Genomic DNA, 22,593 nt, shown 5'->3' on the forward strand with positions numbered 1-22,593 from the left:
CGGAGAGCTGCGCTGAGACCGGACGGGTTTTGGGTGACGTCCATATTCAGTGTCTGTTTCCGCCATTAGACGGAGACACCGAGAGATCAGCGGGGATGTTAGCCGGGCAGATTCCCCATTTGCCATGAATCTGCCTCTGTTAGCGGACGGAGGGAGGGAGGAGAGAGGGAGGAGAGAGGGCGGCGAGGTGCAGCAGAGGCCGGCACTCAGATAATAGGCTGCATGTTAATCATGCTCCAGTTCTGCGGGCTGTAAGTGAGCCAGCGGGGCTCAGCGAGCATCACTCACTGTGGCTTCTGTCCTCAGGGCTTAGCCTACATCCACCGCGCTGCTCCTCTCGTTTCTATTTCTGCTCCTCCACAGACAAATCGACCACAGGGCTTATTCAGCGCGCCGCTTAACCCTCCCTGCTGCCGTCATGGTGCCCTGTTGTGACTGTCGGCCTGTCAGGCGGAAAGGAGACGGCGTCGGCCTCGTTGCTGTTGTGTGAAACACCCAAACTCGGTGGTGATGAAGCATCTCCTCCCATCTCTTATCTTTCTGTTTGTTGTCATTCTTCCAACGCGCTGGCGTGGCCGCTCTGCTCTCTGCTGCTTCCTGTTTAGAGGACGACTCGCAAACAAAATGCAAAGAACAACATCCACTGATTTACCGATTACTTTCAATCAGCCCGACTCTCCTCTGTCTGTTTGATGAAGGAGTTTTTTAAAGCAATAAGTCGGCTAAAGGATTAGTTTGTCAACAGAGAATTGTTAAGTTATAATTTTGATCACTGATCTTCATCCTTTAGGGTTTTTTGGCTGTTGGTTAGATTAAGGAACCAATCTGAAGACATAAATATGTCATATTTTATGGCAAGTGAAAAAAATTAATAGATTGACGCTGAAAATAATCATTAGTTGCAGCCGTAACCTCCAGTTTTGCTGATTCTCCTACTTTCGCTCGACTCAGAGGTCACATGCTCCTCTGTGGGCTGAAGAAATCCTCCAGGCTGATGAAACACTTGCAAAACCAGCTAGATAATGGAAAAAAGGGGGAAAAAAGCACTGTCATCAAGTTCAAAACAAGGCTGTTTTGCATAGTTCCCAAAAAATGACATGTTGGAGATACGAGGTTCCCACCCGGCGGCAGTGACACGTTGGACGGCGGTCTGTTATTATGGCGGGGAAACGGCACAGGAAACAAAGAGGGACCGAGCCGCTAAAACCTCAAAATGTCAGCACAAGAGTTAAATCCAGAGAGTCTGAGGTTATGTTACACAGGAGATCCCAAGAGGATTTGTTTTTGCATATTTGGTGTGAGATGTTTTTTTTCCAACAGCAGAAAAACACTGAATCTTATCTTTCCCCTGTTATGTTTCAGCTGCGCTGCCAAGAGATGTCAAATAAGATCCAGACCGAATCTGTGAAAATGCAGCTCAGTCGGGTCGGTCAGATTTTGAGGCGTTGCTTCTGTCATTCTCCACATGAAGTTTACTCAGCATCACACATCTTAAGAGGGGCAGCAAACCTGGAGGAGAACCAGCGACGTGTTCTGCCCTGCAGCTAGAAAAATAAGATCATAACAACCATTACAACCCGCGTTACGGTGAGAGCAAAATATGGTTCTGTCAAAACACACAAATCCATTGTGGTCACTTGTAAATTACAAAGGACCCAGCTGGCCTGAAGGATCAGATTTGGAAGCCAATTTGGATTAGCCTCAGTGAATTCAAACGAATTCATCACCAGAAGTGCCTGTCAAAATACGTCCGTCAGCTGGACAGAGGAGAATCTGTGAGGCGGTTCTGCTTTGCAGTCTGACGCGTTGAGAATCAGGAATGTGCGGCTGCAAATTAAGATTATTTTCACTGTCGAGAAATCCAATGATTCAGTCGATTAATAATGTCATCCAAGTCCAAAGTGATGTCCTCAAATGTCTCCCTCGGTCTGATCAGCAACCAAAACTCCCAAAGTATTAATTTGACGAAGATATGAACGGAGGGAAGGAAGACAATCTCAGCATCTTGGTGAAGCTGGAATCAGACGGTGTTTGGTGTTATACTTTAAAACAATTAATCGCTTACTTAACATCGGCTTAATTTCCTGTCGGTCGACGTCAGTGCTTTGTTAGGAGTTGTTTTAAAGTGATTTTAGAGGAATAAACCTCAGAAAAACAGAAGGCGGTGTCCAGCTGCAGTGTTTCCTGCGTTGTGTTTGAGGTGGGAGAAGATAAGGGAGGGAGAAGCTCATAAAGCCACTCTCATCACTTCGTTGTTGTTCCTCGGACGTGGCGGCCGCTCCGCTCTCGCTTGTTTCCTGTTTAGACGATGACTCGCAAATGAAATGCAAGGAACAGCAGCCACTGATTTACCTTCTGAGATGTGATCAGGCCGACGGTGCAGAGAGCTCCTCTCCGCTGAGGCTGCCTTCGTTACCATGATTTACCACGATCATTTTGTAGTTAGTCTTTGTTTCTTACCACATTAAGACACCAAGATCCTGAGGCACAGCAAAGAAAAATCCATGCTTTGATTCAGTGTCAGAAACTGGCCCTTATTGCCAGTCTACCTGGAGAACTTCATGAGGCTGTGATTGTCCTAGAGGTCACTACAGGTCACTTTATACACGGACGTCCAGTTGGAAAAAAATGGTCTCAGTACAATGAAATGGCTCCAGAGTCGAGCGACCCTGCTGGAAACAGCCCTCATGTCACGTAAAAATCAGTTTCAGTTCCACCTTTTTGATTTGATTTTCATTGATTTGATTTGAAAAGTTTATTTTGAACAACAACAAAACAAAACAACATGAATAATAACAGACAATGAAAAGTTTCTTCAAAAAGGAGTGGGAAGAAGTCAAAACTTATATAATCCCACCCATTCTCCCTGCACAAATAATTGATTAGCTTATCCTGCTTATCCTGCTACTATCAATAGCAATCATATTTATAATAATAATAATAATAATAACAATACTAATACTGCAAATTGTACTATCACTACCACCAGCAGCAACAACAACAACAATAATAATATGAGAATAAAAAGACATGATAATAATAATCATAACTATGAACATAATTTATAATTAATATACACCAGTTAATCCATTTACATGTATATAAAAGGACAAAGACAAAGGGACTTAATAATAACTACATACAACATAAACGAAAAAAAAATCAACTAATAATAAACAGAAATAAGTATAGTAAACAATAAATAAAGAATAATTAACAATCCAGTATCCTGTGCACACCTGGTGACTGTCACACCCCCACGCCATCCTTGTATCCCGTGAAAACGTCCTCTTTGTATTTTGTTTTAAACGGTTGCATGTTTGGACACCGTTTGATCCCCTCACCCAGACTGTTCCTCAGTCTAACCCCACAGAGTGAAATGCAAAATCTTTTCTTGTTTGTACGGATTTTGTTAATCTTAAAGTTGTGTTTTCGTCTTCCCGATCCCTAAACAGTTTTTGTTTCTCATTTAAATGAATAAATGAATCAGTGAACACCTTTATTACCCGCAGGTCACTTTGCCTTTGCACAGCAGGCCTCACAGAAACACCTTTATCATTTAAAACACGTGGGGAGGGTCGATGGCGGCAGCAGCTACAACTAGCTACTAGCTTTCGCCGTCACCAAGTCACTCAGTTAAACCTTTCCCAGATGGCGACTGGTGCCATGGACTGAAAAATGAAAAAAAGTAAATAAGAAATTCATCAGTTTCAGTGGCTGAGTGCCGTGTGGTTCCACTGCTGGTCGTCCTCTGTAAACGCAGCGTTAACGTCGGTACGAACGCACGGTTTGATTCCTCAGGCGGTACACGGCCAGCTTTAGCTGCACGCTGCTGTGCTGCAGTGTTCGGTGCAAGTCCAGGATTGAAATTGTTTTTATGTTTTTTTTTTTCTACCCGCCTGTTATCTGCCTGGCAGGCGCTCAAGGTCTCCCATCAGGATTCACAACAAAACAGCCGCTCCGATCCCCCGGCCACATTAACTCGAGCTCCGCTGCCGGCTTTCAAGTGTCAGGAAGCTCCGGAAATCAGAGCCAAACCGGGACTAACACGAGTTTCAGGAAATCAGAAAACGTCTGCAGTGCTTGAATGTGATACCTGGAAGCACATGGATCCTGTGAGAAATCACAGCAGGGCAGAGCAGGTCGGTCGGGGTGGAGATCAAAGCGTGGCTGGCGGCCCCGAGGCGGACAGGCTGACGAACAAGAGGAAGGTTGTTTGTTCAAGCCTCACAGACCTCAGAGCGGGGGCTGCTGCCCCGAGGCTCGCCGGGCTGCAGACAGTCAGCAGCGTCACATGAGCGAATAAAGAGAATTCACATTAAACATTTTATATTTTAGTTACGCTGCAACAATAAGGAGAGTGACAGAACATTCATCGATTATAATTTCAGTGACTGTCTGTCGTTTAAACAGTAAAGACACTCAGCTGTCTTCCTTTGCCCTGTTCATATTTTTTATTTATTTATTTATTTATTTTTATTTTTTTTTATTGTGCAATATGACATTACAGAGACAATACAGGATAGACAAACAAGGTGTGAGCAAAAAAAACAACAGCGACAGCATGTGTGGTTTTGTGTGTGTGTGCGCGTATGTGTGTGTGTGTGTGTGTGATTAGAGAGTATGAAAGTTATATAATAATAATAATAATAATAATAATAACAACAACTGTGAAGAACATTAAAAAAGTAAAGGTAAAAAACAAAACAAAACAAAGCAGCAACACCACAATGCAAACTTATAATTTTTGCAATAATAATAGTAAGAATAATATCAATAACGCTAATATTGAATACTAATAATGATAATAAGTAACAATAATGATAATATGGAGAAAGGGTGGGGGGGGGTGTTCATATCTTTATTAAATTAATGATTTTTTGGCTGCTGGTCAGACTAAGGAAGACATTTGAAGATGTCAGTGTGGACTGGGGTCACTTCTCTTTGGACTTGGGCTTTATTATTTTTCACACTTTATACACTTACTGATGAATTAGTTAACTTTGGTGGACAGAGAGCTGCGGGTCCAAGGATCCGTTTAGACTGTGGTGACGATGCGTTCATGTGCTGGTGGGAAAGTTGGACATCCACGACCTCCAAGTCAGCTGAGGGACGGTCTCATGCCGCTCTGCGTGAAAAACCAAACCTGGAAGACCAGTGACAAACAAACAGAGCACAAACTGGAGCTCTGTGTTCTCTGTGCGGTTTGTCCTCCAGTTCAGCCGATGGTTTCGTTCCCGGTGACGAACAGGGAGGTGGCGAGAGTCAGATTCATTTCCTCCGTCAGCAGAGAGCGGAGCGGGAGCGTCGGAGCCACAGCGCCCCGACAGCATTCCTGCAGAGAGCACAACAAAGAGACGAAACGAAAGCGAGTGTGAAGTAGAGCAGCGCAAAGTATTTCTGTTGTTTGATCGGAGTAATGAAGTCCAAGACAATACAATACCGTGCTCTCTCTCTCTCTCTCTCTCTCTCTCTCTCTCTCTCTCTCTCTCTCTCTCTCTCTGTGTCTTTTGATCGCTTGAAGGAAAACACCAGTTGCATTTGTGTTTTAACAAGTTCATTCATTTTAACACAGTTTTCCAATGTAAATGGCTCAAAGTTAAAAATGACAGGGGAAAGTTGTGCGTTTTTACCCACAATGCCTTTTTCAGCGGTTGATCAGGTTGCAGAGCTACTTGCTGGTTCATCTTTCAGGAATGACCAGGTTTTTTTTTTTTTTTTTTTCATTTTTTTAATTTAGTAACTGGAAATTTCATTATGACAATAGAACAAGACAGATTGTCTTAAAAATGCACTTGGAATATATTGCAATAGGAAATGGAAAAAATATTAAGTCTTTATATCCTTTAGAGTTGGCAGATGTGTGATGAAGTGGATTAATTAAGAAAGAAAGAAGTGTGTGTGTGTGTGTGTGTGTGTGTGTGGGGGGGGGGTTTTGATGTTTTGAAAGGCCGACTCTAAATTGACTATGAAAATTGTGCGTGTGGCTCTAATCACATCAAACTTGTAATACGGATGAGGGCAGTATCACAGCAGCAGCAGCGACTTGTGATGAACATTAAATGTGACAGTGCATCGTTATAAATAAAGTTTTGTGGAGCTGCAGAGACTGCTCTGGCCAATAAGTGACACTCTCCAGACATTAAGAAAAAAAAAAAAAAACACGACAGTTTGGTGCAGAACCCAACAGAAATCACATCTTCCTCATTTTACTATTTTATTTTCCAGTTAAAATGAAAGTTATGATGCAAAAATGATCACTCCCACTAAAATCACAGATATTGTCGCACTCGGGTCCGTCAGAATAATTGCGACATGTTGTGTTTTTACCGCGTTGTGCCGCCTCAGCTGTTCCTGCACACTTTGTAGAGGTTTGGTTTGCAAAAGGAGCCGCGGCCGGCCGGCCGGACGTCCTCCAACACGACAAGGCACTGGAGTCATGTAAAAATAAGGGTTTATTTTTTGCTTTAAGGCCGTAATGTTGCCTGACTGGCAGGTATTTGAGCGCTGCTGTTTGTTTTTTTTTTTTGGTTTTTTATTCGGGGTTTAAATCGTGTCTGCCTGTCGCGTCTCCTTCTGGTTTGGATTTGGGCCTCGGCAGTTGGACTGAATGTCACAGCGTCTCGAAGGAAATTCACACAGACGGAGAGCAACGCTGAGCAGACGGCAGACACACACACACACACACACACACACACACACACTCAGGTTATTCCTGGAGGAGGCTGGTCATCCCACAGTTCAGACTGTGGGCCGATCAGCAGTGATGACAGGTAAAACACACCTGCTGGGACAGAGCAGACAAAGAGCCCTTGTAAAACAAATAAAAAAGGGTGTAACTAAATAAATCACTATTTGTAAAGTTTGACTAAATATTTAAAAAAATAATTAAAAATGAATTAAAAACAAGGCATGGATGACGTTTGATGACAATAACACGTCAGGTTATTACACACTAACATTTCCCCCAGGGGATCAGTCAAGCTTATTTTAATTAATGCACAGTCATCATGAAGCCGAGGTTTTTCCTCAGACTGGGACGCTCTCTCGCTCTCTCCCTCTCTCGCTCTCTCGCTCTCTCTCCCTCTCGTGTTGCGTCGGGGTTTCGGTCCTCGTGTTCATCAGGAATCAGATTTGCTGTGAAGCTGCAGCACAAACGACGCCTCGGATCTCAAGTAGACCCCGTCTGCCCCGTAGATAATTATTTACACACACACACATTTGTCCAATACGCTTTGGGAATTAAGCAGGTACCTTCAAACACACTCACACACACACACACACACACACACACACACACACAAAGCCACACTTAGATCTGTTATATTGCATTTACCGCCTCTCTCCTCCAGCAGAGAAGAAAAGAGGCAAAATGAAACAGCCTGTTAATCCGTCGCTGCAGGTTCACCATCTCACTGCCCGACTCTGCGTGAAACACACACACACACACACACACACACACGGGGCTGTTTTTGATGTGCGGAGCGGCTTGATGTGATCACACAGACGCAGAGAGGCGTTCAGGACCGACTTGTTGCAGCAGCACCGTCGGCTCATTTATCTCTATTAGAGCTGTGCAGCTGCATATGTCACCCACATGTTGCATTTCCCACTCACACCCACACACACACACACACACACACACACACACACACACACACCCACACACACACACACACACACACACACTTGAATTTCGGAGGAACTGGTCGTGAGTTCAGTGTCTCGCCCAACAACATTCAGAAAAAGACGGAGCCTGTGTCACTTTAACCCCGTGAGCATCAAACATCAATTTGCTGTGTGAGCAGGAATTAGTGATTTAAAGGTTTACACATTTCAGGGTTCAGTTTGTATCGCAGTTCAGCTTAAAAAAAAAATGAACCCGACTCAGAATTCAAATTCTTTCTTTCTTCTCAAGTTCAGTTCAGCAGAAAAGTGGAACGGGGGCTTCAGTGTCACAGTGCCATGAAGCAGCACAAAAACTCAATTCAGATCAAGGCAGTTTTATTGTGTAGTGTCAAATCATAACATAATCATAAGTTATGTCAGGGTGATATACAGAGATAAGAAAGAGAGAGAGAGAGAGAGAGAGAGATGCAGACAGAGAAGTTCCTCATAGAGATATGTCGTAATATTAATGTGGGTAATGATGATAGTAATCATAAGACTAAATATAATAGGATGGAGTAATAAAGATGATGATGATGTAGGACTGATAATAATAATAATAACAGCAGCACTTGAGGAAGGGGGTGTTGGGGAGAGTCATGGTGGCTTTAAATCACATTTTCGGACGTCTACGAGAGAGAGAGAGAAGATGCTGAGGTCGTAACATTCACTAATGCAATATGAATACTTAAGGAAGGAGAGAGAGGCTACAGGCTGGTCTGAGGTCTGAACTACACACCTCATCGAAAAAGAAAGTTTGAAGCCGGCTCCTAGACGTAGAGAGGGCTGTCGACCTGAAGGCTGCACCCTTCAGACTTCAGCAGTTCCTCTCTCTCTCTCTCTCTCTCGCGGTGGAACAGAACAAAAAAGAGGAAACACACACCAGGCTCACCTCACAAGTGAAATTAAAAACAGTTGTGCAAGCTTGCCACGCTTTCATAAACACGAGCGGTGGGAATCACTGCGATGCTGTTACGATGCAGGCGATTCTGCGATAATCAGCCACGATGCATCACGACATCTGAAGCTGAGGAGGACAGAAACCCCGGAAAAGGCAAAATAACTGTCCAGTCAGCAGGTGTCAGTCATGTTTTTAATGCACACACACACACAGGCAGGGAACAAATCCACCTTATAGCAACTCAAATGTGCATCTGTGCTGGAGTGTGTATGTTTTAATTTGACAAAAAAAACAGAAAAAAACCAAACCTCTATACTTGTGGGGGAGAAAAGTGACGGTTCACCGCACAGATCACAGATCAGTCACAGGTTGTTTTTGCCTCGTATGAAAACAGACAGCGTGTAAGATGAGATAAGACGTGGAGGTGCTGTTCGTTCACGACTGAAGTCTAGTTTGGTGCTAAATCGCTGAAAGCAGCTGCTCCTGGATGTGATCCGGCTCTAATTTGGTCCCTGTTTAGATTTGGGGGCCCTTAAATAACTTCTGCTGATGAGGAGCGTCCTCGAAGGCAGCGCGCTCCTGCACAGCCTCCGTCTGAATCCACCTGCTCACCTGCTATTTCAGGGAAGCAGCAGAAGAAAGTGTTTTTTAATATCATGTCATGAACGAGAAGGTCTGAGAGGAAGAATTTGACTAAGTTTGGAAAAATCACGAGTTACTCAGAGCCGGTTTAATAGTCCTTTTTCAATCTGTGAAATAAAATTCTGCACTTTTTTCCCCGTGAAATACAACATACCCTTATTTTATTTTTGCTGTACACGTTTCAGAATAATCGGCGGGTCGTGGACGAGCTCGTTATGAAAACAGACGGTTGCGTAAAGAGGCGTGCGGCTCGCTCGATGGAAAAACCAGCACATCTAATTTCACTTCTCTTTCTTTCGACTTCCATCTCTTCATCTGTGCGTCTTAGCAACGCCACACGCCAGGGTGCTCGCTCACTTTTTCACATGTACACACACACACACACACACTCTCTCTCTCTCTCTCTCTCTCTCTCTCTCTCTCTCTCTCTCTCTGGCCCCAGTAGACAGCCAAGCAAATATTATTCCTCCCTTCGCTGCAGGCGCTCCAGTTCTGCCTTAGTCTGGGAACTGCTCTGAAGTGTGTGTGTGTGTGTGTGTGTGTGTGTGTGTGTGTGTGTGTGTGCTCGCTCCCTGCTTGTTCTTCCTCACAACTTGACTTCCTTTTTATTATTCATCGATTTCCTGCCCCTCCTTTCTCTGATTCTCTGTCTAAGCTGCTGTAATATCTGCTGACCAGCACACTGAGGACAAAACAGTTTGCTTTGCACATTTTTTGCACAGCATCAGTCCAGTGAAGCCCCGCGTGTGGCGCCGCATGATCACGGCTCGGATAATGTTCCCGACTCCTTCACTGGCCCTGTGAGATCGTAGAGCGAGATGGCAGAAGAGATGGCAGGTGGAAGTGCACAAGGACACGACCTCAGAGCCGTGACTCTCACACATCTGCCGTATGTCGCCAGGTCGAACTGAATCCTGGTGTCGGCAGGTGTGAATGCCACCGCTGCTTCAGGAGTCGACTTAAGGCCGGATTATGCTTCCGCGTACGGGGGTTGTGCGAAGCACGCATTTCCTACGCAGCGCGTGTGTGTCCAACATACCTCTGCGAAACATACTGAGCAATTCTCCTCCCACCAACGTAGACCCTGTGACGTATGGTCGCTGCTCTTCTCATCTTTGTAATGGCGAGAGGACGAGTCGTATAGGTGCGGGTACTTGCGCACCTCCTCGGCCAGGCGTTCTTCCGCAAGATCCAGCATTCTCCAAAGTTTTCAAACACAACTGACGAGGCGAGACACAACAGTTGTTTTAAAAATGGCGCTGCCGGCACAACAACAGGATGTTGTGATACCGGTTGCAACGAAATGCCGGAAATGATGTACTTCGGCGGACCAATCACAGCTCTTGTGGGGCTGCGTAGGGTCCGCGTAGTTACAATTTTTGGGAGGCTCGCGGCAAGCAACGACCCAACATCGCTCACCGCCTCCAGGCCAAGTGCAGTTTAAGGGCAATAAAAATTGTCCAAAAAAAACAGTTTTTCACTGAATCATTTCCCCCCCCGTCCCTAATTTGAAGCGTGTTTTGTTCACTTCCTGCACTTTGGTTGAATCCGAGTCGGACTCTCAGGGCTGGATGATGTAAACAAAATCAAGTATCGTGATATCTTTGATCAAATACCTCGATATCGATATTGTACGAATGACTGTCGGTGCGTTCATAACATATTTACACACAGTATTTCTGCTATGTCATCATCAGTAACGTGGACATGATGACGAGGCCGGAGAGACAGAGTAATACAGCAGCTGGGATAACAAGTTCAGAAAACTGCATTTCTTTACTGTAATGCAGCTTTTCAAACCAGAACAAGACATGCAAATACAAATACAAGATACATAGATAGATAGATAGATAGATACTTTATTCATCCCGAAGGAAATTCCCAGTTTTCAGCAGTATCCACAGATTACAAGGTTAAATAAATAAAAAATAAAGAATAAGAGATGACACTATAGATCTAAGTACAACAATGTGCGAAAAATGTGCAAAATGCCGTGTGCATAGGTGTATACAGTGTGCATAGATGTAGGTCAATGTGCAAATTTAGAACGAGTATTATGCAGAAAAGAGAAAAAAGGAAAGAAAATACCCAATAAAACAACATTAGACAAAAATCATTCACTATGATCATTCACTTTTTCAGCTGAGACGAGCGGAGATGGCAGTAGTGATGGTAACTGTTCTCTCTCTCTCTCTCTCTCTCTCTCTCTTTTTTTTTTTTTTTTCCAGGAGCCTGTTTTCTAGGAAATCCAAAGAGCCTAAGGCGCCGTCCCACAATGCAACGGGCTGGCGATTATTTGGCAAGGCTGCAGGCAGAGAGAATGACGCAGCTAAAGACCCTGCCTCATCAACACAGCAGGTCAGCCCTGTGAACGCACACACACACACACACACACACACACACACACACACACACACACACGCTCAGAGGCTCGTCCTCCTCTGCGGGGTGGTAAAATAACACCAGACAGTAAATTTGTTTTGGTCCTTTTTTTCTGCGGTGGTAAATTTCTTCCAGCCTCTTGGACTGGTAAACATCGCTCGGCCAGACGCTGTTTTCTCCGTCTGGAAACTGGATCAGCCGCTGAAATCTGCCGTCCAGAGTTTTTGGCAAAAACAGAAGAAGTGCGGAAACGATTAGTCATTAGATTGACTTTATCAAGCAGAAACACCACGCGGTCATCTGACTCCAGCCTCACTGAGACGCTCGGATCCTCTTCCTTTTCTCTCTTCATGTCTTTTTAAAGTGAATCCTTTTGGGTTTATTAAAGACATCATCACATCACTTTGGGATCCGCAGAGTTTGTCTTTTCTTGCAGCACTTCATGCGCTAAATAATTAATCAGTTCATCCTGAAAATTATCCTCATAGCTGCAGCTTCAAAATACTCAAACATCATCATCATCATCATCATCATCGTCACGTGGGCGAACAGCAGCTCTTTGTCAGACATGCAGGAACACACATGGCTGCATCTGTGAGCAGAGTCATGCTGGGCCGTCGACGAGGCGACTAAATCTCGCTTCAAATTCAGGATAAACAGTGTTGGAGCTGCATCAGTTGGCTTTGACTGGAAAGCTGAGACTCTTGTGGATTCAATGAGCCACATTTGATTCCTGTGTGATGATGTTGGCCCCCATAGCAGCCATTTCACTGCAGGCAGAGACTTTTGTCAAACTGGACGTCGCTGGAGAAAATGACCTCTAGTGACCTCTAGGAGAATCACAGCCTCATCAGACTTTACACACACAAACTGGAGGAGGATTAAAAAAAACAAAACAAAATCACAATAAACAGTAGGGCTGTCCTAAACGATTATCTTTCTCCCGATTAATCTATCAGCTATTTTTACGATTAGTCGATTAGTCAAACGATTAATATGATCCGGTTTTACTAAAGTTGCTGTTATGTGCGACGTATTAACAACGTGCATCGTTACGTTTTGTTTCTCGAAGCAGCGAGGCGCGGTCAAAGTGACCTCGTGTTGCTTTAACCCTTTGGCGCATAGCGGTCACTACAGTGGACAGCTGTTTAAAGCCATTTTCTCCTAAATGCAGTGGTTTCTATGGTGGAATTGCATATCAGCTGTTAGAGTGCTCTCTGCTGCTCCCCTCCATTGAGGTTTATGCAGAGACTGTCAGTTCTTGTTGCTGAAAACATATTAATACCAGTATCATGACATGGTAATACCAGTCCTGCATCCTTAAAGAAGTATGGAGACTTAAAAAAGTGTTCATGCCCTAAGAAGAGTAAAAACACATAAGAAAAAAATTTTGATTCAGGCTTTCATAATTCATGCATGAAAGGGTTAACTCGTTCATGCTGCCATGTTACTGTAAATTCCCGTTAGTTGGTAATTAGTTAGTTAGACTTAGGATTGTCCAGCTCTTTGCTTCCTGTCGCTTCAGCTGCTCGCTCATCGCCGTGGTGCTGCTGTGGTGCCGTCTCCGCTTTGCAAAGGCTGCAGACGACCGAGTCATCTGGCTTCTCTTTAAAATGTCTCCACACTTTGGACGTCTCTGATCGTCTTTCTGGCTGTTTCGCGCGGCTGCTGCCTTCCTCTCCGTCTGAAACGCTCCGACCTGCAGCCTCTGCTGTTTGCGTAAATTGCGTCATCGACGTAATCGACAACAACTTGACGGTATGCTATATGTGTCGATGCGTTTACGTCACTGACATCATCGATTAAGTCGAATCGGCACCCGAGTGTCGTGATAGTGTCAAATCTTGAGACGAGCATATCGTCCCCGCCCTAATCCACGTGACGTTGCTTTAGCAGATTCTGTGCTTCATGTCGTTTCTTGACGTTAGAAGTAGAAAGTGATGATTTGCGGCGCGAGGTTGATGATGGAAATGAGCCAGGAGGAGGAAGTTACACCGATCAGAGCCTGATGAGCTGAAACTCCTGGATTAGAGCTGAACATGTCACACCAGCTGATTTCACCAGATTTCAAACGTTTGACTCGAATGTGAGTTTGTGTGTTATGACATTTAAAGCCTTCACACTGCGTGTCCTGAAGGGGGCGCTGTGACGACAGGGACCATGTTTTCTGTTGCTGATTGGATTTTAGGAGGATGGTTAAACTGGCTGGTGAGATGAAGGACACACACACACACACACACACACACACACACACACACACTCCGGGGGCTAATGCTGTTAGCTCCTGTCTGCTTCACATGCAGCCTGGCTGAACAGCAATGAGACTGTAAAATGGATTTACTGTGTGTGTGTGTGTGTGTGTGTGTGTCGCTAGGCAACCCTCACACACTCTGTGCAGCTGAGGACCCAGCTGGTTGTCCCCACACACCCACCAACCCACACACACACACATAAACACACACACACACACACACACACACACGGTTATTTTCTGTCTCTCAGCCGTTAAGAGAAGCTCTGTGTTCTGAGAGTTTAGATTCCTCTCCTGCCATTAGAGCAGGTGGTGTCTTGCACACACACACACACACACACACACACACACGCATACACATATATATGCACACACACACACACACCACTGATTATGTGCTTCAGTGCTGCAGCAGCCTCCGCCTCCCTCTGTCTCTCTCACGTTTAAAGCTGGTCCTGAGGTTTGGTTTCCTCCGGTCCTGGAAGTCCTGGATTATCCTGGAATAACGAGACGTCGCTCCACAAGGTTAAAGTCAGGGAGGCTGATAAATCCTCAGGGAACATCACAGACAACTGGCTTTACTGTGCATTTATTTCACAATTTATTCACAAACAACATGTGTAAAGTAGAAGGGAACAGCTGTTTTTAAGGTCCCGGTCCAACTCAGTCATGTAAAGTCATGGCATTTTTTTTTTTTTTTTGTTTGCCTGAGCCCCAGAAAGACTCTGATGTTGATTTCAAAACTAGACAAAACTCACAGACGTGTGAAAAAACAAAAATACCAGTGATCCAGCGCTGGCTGACAAGTTGTAAATTAGAGTTTGTTGTTTCTGAGAAGAGTTTAGTTCAGTGTAACATCGTTTACCGCTGAAGCCAATCCTGCTGCATCCAGCTCGGGTGTTTCCTGTGGGAGGAACATGTTTTCTTCTCCTTCTTCTTCTTCTTCTTCTTCTCCTTCTTCTTCTCCTTCTTCTCCTTCTCCTCCTTCTTCCTCTCCTTCTTCTTCTTCTTCTCCTCCTCCTCCTTCTTGTCGTTACCTTTTTGTCCATCACTGTGAACGCAGCGCCGTCACAGATCGGAAATTTTTACGAGCTTGAAATTCCGAGTTGAACCGAACGCAGCGTGATTCCCAGTCTGCTGCTCTGTGCCTGACCTCTGACCCCCGACCCCCGCCCTGCAGGAGGAGGGGGGCAGGAGGTAAGCTGATAGTGAGCGGGGACACGGCTCACAGCTAAACATCTGACAGCCGCCTGCCTGCCGGCTCACATGACAGCAGCTCTCCTCGGTCAGATGACTCATCAGGAAGCACAGACGGCCACATGTGGTTTGGCGTCGGCAGCGACACGTCAGACACGGAGGAGGAGGAGGAGGAGGAGGAGGAGGAGGAGGAGGAGGAGGAGGAGGAGGAGGAGGAGGAGCAGGAGGAGCAGGAGGAGGAGCAGGAGGAGGAGGTCTGGCTTCAGCTCCACTGTTTCCTCTGTCTTCCCTCAGCTGCTGTGCTTCACCACGACACCTCGATCCCCAAGAGGCCTGATCTGGAATCTGCAGGATTACAGCTGAAGTCATGATCCTGGCTGTTTTTCCCACAGCGCTGCCGTCAGGGCTCTGCCTGGCAAACTGGTTTCAGCCAGTCAGCCAGTCAGTCAGTCAGCCAGTCAGCCAGCCAGTCAGTCAGTCAGCCAGTCAGTCAGTCAGTCAGTCAGTCAGTCAGTCAGTCAGCCAGTGGGACGCCTGCCCACTTCATGTAGAAGAAGGTGCGGTGCTGCTGTCCAGAATGCAGCCTGTCAAGGTCGACAACAACCAGGAAGATAGATAGATAGATAGATAGATAGATAGATAGATAGATACTTTATTCATCCCGAAGGAAATTCACAGTTTTCAGCAGTATCCACAGAGTACAAGATTAAGTAAATAAAAAAAATAAAGAATAATGAAAAATAAAGAATAATAAAAAATAAAGAATTATAAAAAATAAAGAATAATAAAAAATAAAGAATAAAAGATGACACTCGAGATCTAAAGATCTAAGTACCCAATGTGCAAAAAACAATGTGCAAAAAAACCAAAACAAAACAAAACAAAACAAAAAAAACAGTGTGCATCGATGTATACAATGTGCATAGATGTGGGCAATGTGCAAAACACCGGGAAACACCGAGGCGACTGGTCAGAGCCGCAGGATACGGACCAAACGTCTTAGACCTCAGTGTTTACGCCACATATCAATATATTATTTGAAATTTGAAGTGTGGCAACAGTGAAAATTGAGTATTCTTCAAATAAAAAAAACAGCATAATAACACCAAATGGATGTAGAGAATGCAGTGACTTCACAAATTCATTCTTCATTTTTAGACTTCATTTTATGGATCAGAACAGACCGATCAATGTCTCAGGCTTATATCACACCTAACCCTCAATTTGATTTTAGAATAGAATAGAATAGAATAGAATAGAATGCCTTTATTGTCACTATACACATGTGCAGTGAGATTAAGAGCAGCTCCTTCAGTGCAAACATAGAATAAAGAACAAAATAAAAAAAGATAGATTTCAATATTAATAAATGTAAGTAACATAAGATAAAATAAGTAAAATAAGTTATATATACAGTATGTCCATATTCTTGCCTTTTGAGATATTAATGTCTCATATTTCCAGATAATGATCTGAGATCAATATATTGTTCAGCCCTAGTTGATAATTTATCCATGTAAAAAAAAAAAAAAATCTCTTAGTTACATTGATGTTGTTCATGTGCAGCAGGCGTTTTGAGTTGGTTTTGTTGATTTTTGGAAAATAAAACATTTTGCAACACGCCGAGTGTTGAGGCAACATGTGTTGAGAGATACTGCAATTTATTAGGCTTTTTTCAACTGCAAGTGAAAACTTTGTCAACATCTGGGTCTGGACTGTTTCCTGTGTTTTTTTTTGTTTTTTTTTTTAAACACTTATTGTATCTTCATCATCTTGAGAATCTGGACTTTTCAGCTGATTAATCAAAAACTAGTCAAATTAATTGGCGATGACAGTAATTATCACCTGCAGCCTGAGTCCGTGTGCCCATAAACAAACCGGATCACGAGCCGTCGCCCGTCAGCCATGTTGTTAGTGCTCTCGTTCACACACATGAAGACCACATTTCCCATCAGCCCCCTTGCCTCCTCGCTCGTCCCCGCTCCCCCTCGCTCTCTCTCTCCCTCTCCAGAGGAGCAGCATGTCGGATGTGAGTTTTTTCCGTCATCTTTTCTCTCCGTCCTCCGTCTGCCAGGAGCTGCAGGGGCCTCTGGGAGCTGAAGCTGCGTTTGCTCCGGCAGAACAGCGCCCCCTACCTGCACAGCGGGTCCCCTGAGTGATCCCACCTGGTGTCAGAGTGTGAGGAGCGCAGAGCAGAGGCTGGTCTCAGCTTCGTTTGTCCACAGCCTCCGTGTGCTGATGCTCTGTTCATGTTAAAAAGCTGCAAATCCTCAAATCTCTGCTGCGGCCACAGGGTTTTTTTAACTTCTGACTTCAGAGGCAAAGTGCTGACGGAGCAGCACCTGTGTAGCATGCAGAGCTGAAAAGGCACACACACACACACACACACACACACACACACTCACACAGAGGAGCAGATAAACCTCACAGTGAAGGGAAGTTGGCTGAATGTCGCCACCTGCTGGCTGCATTCAGACGTCAGTGCATAAAGGCTCGTCTGTCCTGTTGACCCACAGCTGTCCTGCTCCTGTCAATGAACTGTTTATTGTGTCAGCTTAACACACACACACACACACACACACACACACGGTAGCCTAGACAGCACACATGCAAACACAAACATTGACATTTGCACATTTGCTTGGTGGCTTAGATAGACCATGTGTAAGTACACACACACACACACACACACACACACACACAGTCAAAATACACGCCCACATGCACACTTGGCAGTTTAAGTGGATGTCAAAATGCATACACACACACACACACACACACACACACACACACACACAGTTAGGTTCATTCAGACACACAGTTCTGCCAGAGTCTTCTCTCTGTGCTGTAATTGATGAATGGTGTGTGTGTGTGTGTGTGTGTGTGTGTGTGTGTGTGTGTGTGTGTGTGTGTGTGGCAGTCGTGTGCATGCTGTGCTTCATGATAACAGCTCCATTGTTTTGGGTGAAACTCATTAAAATGAAGTCGCTGTCGCACCGAATTCAAGTGAAGACTGAAGTGATTTGATTAAAACTCCTGATGTGATCAGAGCAGAACGAGCGCTCGCTCTCTTCCTCTTCTTCCTCTTCTTCCTCCACTTCCCCTCCTCCTTCCTCTTTTTCTTTCATCAAATCAAACGTGTTGTAATCCAATCGCTCCTGTCTTATCAAAACATCTGAATTTAACAGTGAATTTAGCAGCGCAGCTACACCTCTGTCAGGGCTTTTTCATCATTTATCAGCTCCAGTTTTATCCTTTAGTTTAGAGTCCCCTGAACGCAACACGCACAATCTGCTGTGTAGGTCTAAAGGTGTATTGAACAGGTGTTTCATTTAAGGAGAAGCTGGTTTTGGACTGCATGAAGCAAGAAAACACATCATAAAAATAAAAAAGACATAAAATGCGAGTTTGAGAGTTTGCAGGATGTCAGTTTGGACAGGCGGTTAAATATTTACCGATGTGAAGCTGGAGGCTGAACGCCCCGTCCAGCCTTTTATCTGGATATATATCGATCGATACGGATGATTAAAGCTTGAATATCTGCCAATAAGTGCTGGTTCAACTCCTGTAATTAATCCAAGTGTTGAAGTCGGTCCAAACGAAACGCTGCTTCTGTCTTTTTCTCTTCACTCAGTTTTATGTTTTTTCCTGCTTCTAATTTCTGAATCTGTCCTGATATGGGACCGTCCTGAACGGTGGAAGAGTGGCTCCCTGCTTATGTGGATCCTAATAAACTAGAAAAACAATAAACTTGAAAGATACTGGAATAACTGGAGCTAAAAATGAGGGGACAAAAACTCTTTTTCTGTTTCACTCTGTTCAGTTTTTGTGATTTACAAAAAGGATTTCTCAGATGAAAACGCGGCGTCTGAAAAGTAAATTCTCCCTCTGGTTTCAGTCTCAGTGGTTTGATGTGGGCCGTACCTGATCGAGCGTCTTTTCTTTTTCTTCTTCTTCTTCTTCTCTGCAGGAGGAGCAGGTGAAGGGCTCGGACGCGGCGGCGTGCCCGCAGCAGCGCCCCCTGTCTGCCGGGAGGAGGAAGAACCTGGAGTTCGAGCCTCTGTCCACCACGGCGCTCATCCTGGAGGACCGGCCGGCGTGAGTATCGCTCGCGTGCTCGCTGTGGGAAGACGCTTCATCCCGCACAGGATGAAAAATGTGGCCAGGGATGAGACAGCTGATCGAAATCCAACACGTCAAAGTGCAAAAATGCAGAAAATACATATCGAAAGGCAGAAAAAACAAATCGTGATATGAGCCACGTTTTATTCTGCTGTATTGTTAACGAATGAGACGGCTTGCTCTTCACAGGTTTCTTAGATGTCCATCAAAATTGTACATTTTTGGCACTTCTGAATGAAAATATGTTTAAATTCCTAATATTCTAGGAAGACTCGATTGTCCTTGAACTTCTTGTCACATTTTCCCACGCCTGCGTCGAGCCGATAATCCCAGCACGTTAATCTGAACCGAGCGGTGATGTCAAACTAAACATTTTCAAAAAAAACATCCCTTAAAGTATTTCATGCCTGATTTAGTCAGTTTTCAAAAAGGATTGTCTTATCGTCAGTTTAGAAAACAGGATTGTGTCTAAACTGTGTGTGTGTGTGTGTGTGTGTGTGTGTGTGTGTCACGATAACGTCATGATTCCACTTGATTCCACTGAGGCGCGATAAACCAGAGTCGTGAATTATCGCCCGGCTGTGAATTAAAAAAAAAGGCCTCGCACTTCAAACGGGTCCTCAGCCGTCGCTTAGCAACAGAGAGCGTGTGTGTGTGTGTGTGTGTGTGTGTTCACGGCTGCTGCTAAAAGGAGCCTCGGTCCGTCCGCCTGAACGCCTGTAATGACCGTCTGTCTGTCTGTGTGTGTGTGTGTGTGTGTGTGTGTGTGTGTGTGTGTGTGTGTGTGTGTGTGTGTGTGTGTCAGGAACCTGCCGGCGAAATCCCAGGAGGAAACCCAGAGACACAAACTGGAGTACGAGGAGATGGTGGCCGGAGCCAAGAGGAGAGGTACGACTGGAGGCGCCGCAAAAACCCAAAATCTGACCCAGATTATCTCTTATCTCAAGTCAAAATGTCTCATTACACTTCAAATAAGACATGATCACCTCAGAAATAACTTGTTTTTAGTCAAGTCAAGTATAATTTATTTGTCCCAACTTGGGCAGTTTGGTTGCAGACAGGTATAAAAAAGACATAAAGGACAACACGTTTCACACACACACATTCAACAGATCCCAGTCTCACTGAATATATAAAACAGTGGTGCAACAAGAGGCCATCTCAGGTAAAAGTGTCAACCACATAAATCTCCGACAACAACAAAACAACATCTTCATCATCGTCATTATCAACCTCATCGTTATCGTCAACAACGTCATCAAAATCATAATCATCATCATCGTTACAGTCACCACTAACATCATCGTTCCACCAGGTTCAGCTCCCTGATGGAGGCGGGGATGAACGAAGCAAATTTTCACTTGTTTCAAGCAAATTTTCTATTGAAACTTGTCTGAAAATTGTCTAAAAACAAGTTCCTTCTGAGGTGATCATGTCTTATTTGAAGTGTAATGAGACATTTTGACTTGAAATAAGACAAATATTCTTGATCAGATTTGGAGTTTTTGCAGTGAGTTGATGAATCCTTTAGTGAATAAAGTGTGAAAACCACAGTCTGACGGGAGGTGATCAGATTTCTCCAGATGTTCCTGCAGACAAAAACCCAAAGTTCAGGTTGTAAAGATCTGACTGGAGGTCAGTGAGCGTCTCCGTGACGACGTGTGAACTCCTTCACCGGACAAAAGATCAAAACAGGAAGTTGGAAAAGATTTTTTTTTTTTTGGACAAACGACACTGGCAGAGGACGGCTACGGTGGCCAGCAAGGACAAGATCTGAGGACGTCAAGGCTTTCAAATGTCTCTCTCTCTCTCTCCCTCTCCCTCTCCCTCTCTCTCTCTGTCTCTCTCTCTCCCTCCCTCTCTCTCTCCCTCTCCTCTCCCTCTCCCTCTCTCTCTCTCTCTCCCTCTCTCTCTCTCTCTCTCTCCCTCCCCCCCCTCTCTCTCTCTCCCTCTCTCTCTCTCTCTCTCTCTCCCTCTCTCTCTCCCTCTCTCTCTCTCTCTCTCTCTCTCTCTCTCCCTCTCTCTCTCTCTCTCTCTCTCTCTCTCTCTCTCTCTCTCTCTCTCTCTCTCTCCCCCCCTCTCTCTCTCTCTCAGAGCTGAAGGAGGCGCAGAAGAAGAAGCGTCAGATGAAGGAGAGGCTGAGGCAGGAGGAGAGCATCTCTCACGCCATGGTCATCTGGAACAACGACATCCTGCCGCACTGGGACACCATGTGAGTGTGTGTGTGTGTGTGTGTGTGTGTGTGTGTGTGAGTGTGTGTGTGTGTGTGAGTGTGTGTGTAACTGCTTTGTTCTGAGACCTCAGTTCCTTCAGTTGAATTCATTCATTCATTCAACCTTTATTTGGATTCGGGGAATCATTGAGAGCAAGCCCTCATTTACAATGATGCCAGATGAACAACAACCATAAACACAATACAGAATTACAATACAAATAGCAAAAAATAGAATAAAACAGGGATTAAAACAGAATAAAAACAGGGGTTAAGACAGAATAAAACAAGGAATAAAAACAGAATAAAACAGGGATTAAAACAGAATAAAACAGGGAAATAGAAACAGAATAAAACAGGGAAATAAAAACAGAATAAAACAGGGATTAAAACAGAATAAAACAGGGATTAAAACAGAATAAAACAGGGAAATAAAAACAGAATAAAACAGGGATTAAAACAGAATAAAACAGGGAAATAAAAACAGAATAAAACAGGGATTAAAACAGAATAAAACAGGGAAATAGAAACAGAATAAAACAGGGAAATAAAAACAGAATAAAACAGGGATTAAAACAGAATAAAACAGGGAAATAAAAACAGAATAAAACAGGGATTAAAACAGAATAAAACAGGGAAATAAAAACAGAATAAAACAGGGATTAAAACAGAATAAAAACAGGGGTTAAGACAGAATAAAACAAGGAATAAAAACAGAATAAAACAGGGATTAAAACAGAATAAAACAGGGAAATAGAAACAGAATAAAACAGGGAAATAAAAACAGAATAAAACAGGGATTAAAACAGAATAAAACAGGGAAATAGAAACAGAATAAAACAGGGAAATAAAAACAGAATAAAACAGGGATTAAAACAGAATAAAACAGGGAAATAAAAACAGAATAAAACAGGGATTAAAACAGAATAAAACAGGGAAATAGAAACAGAATAAAACAGGGAAATAAAAACAGAATAAAACAGGGATTAAAACAGAATAAAACAGGGATTAAAACAGAATAAAACAGGGAAATAAAAACAGAATAAAACAGGGATTAAAACAGAATAAAACAGGGAAATAAAAACAGAATAAAACAGGGATTAAAACAGAATAAAACAGGGAAATAGAAACAGAATAAAACAGGGAAATAAAAACAGAATAAAACAGGGATTAAAACAGAATAAAACAGGGAAATAGAAACAGAATAAAACAGGGAAA

At 44.0% G+C, this 22,593-nt stretch overlaps 1 protein-coding gene across 1 annotated transcript in view; it reads left to right on the forward strand.

The window, feature by feature from the left end:
* The window catches only part of LOC115372816 (TBC1 domain family member 12-like), a 33,392-nt gene that overhangs the window by 4,232 nt on the left and 6,567 nt on the right, over window positions 1–22,593 (forward strand). Inside the window, exons 2-5 of the mRNA XM_030070958.1 lie at window positions 11,440–11,569; window positions 19,012–19,139; window positions 19,969–20,051; window positions 21,258–21,375. Of these exons, the coding sequence (XP_029926818.1) occupies window positions 11,440–11,569; window positions 19,012–19,139; window positions 19,969–20,051; window positions 21,258–21,375 (459 nt within the window). The remainder of the gene's footprint in view (window positions 1–11,439; window positions 11,570–19,011; window positions 19,140–19,968; window positions 20,052–21,257; window positions 21,376–22,593) is intronic.

This window comes from Myripristis murdjan, chromosome 15 (assembly GCF_902150065.1).
Source record: "Myripristis murdjan chromosome 15, fMyrMur1.1, whole genome shotgun sequence".
NCBI lineage: Eukaryota > Metazoa > Chordata > Actinopteri > Holocentriformes > Holocentridae > Myripristis > Myripristis murdjan.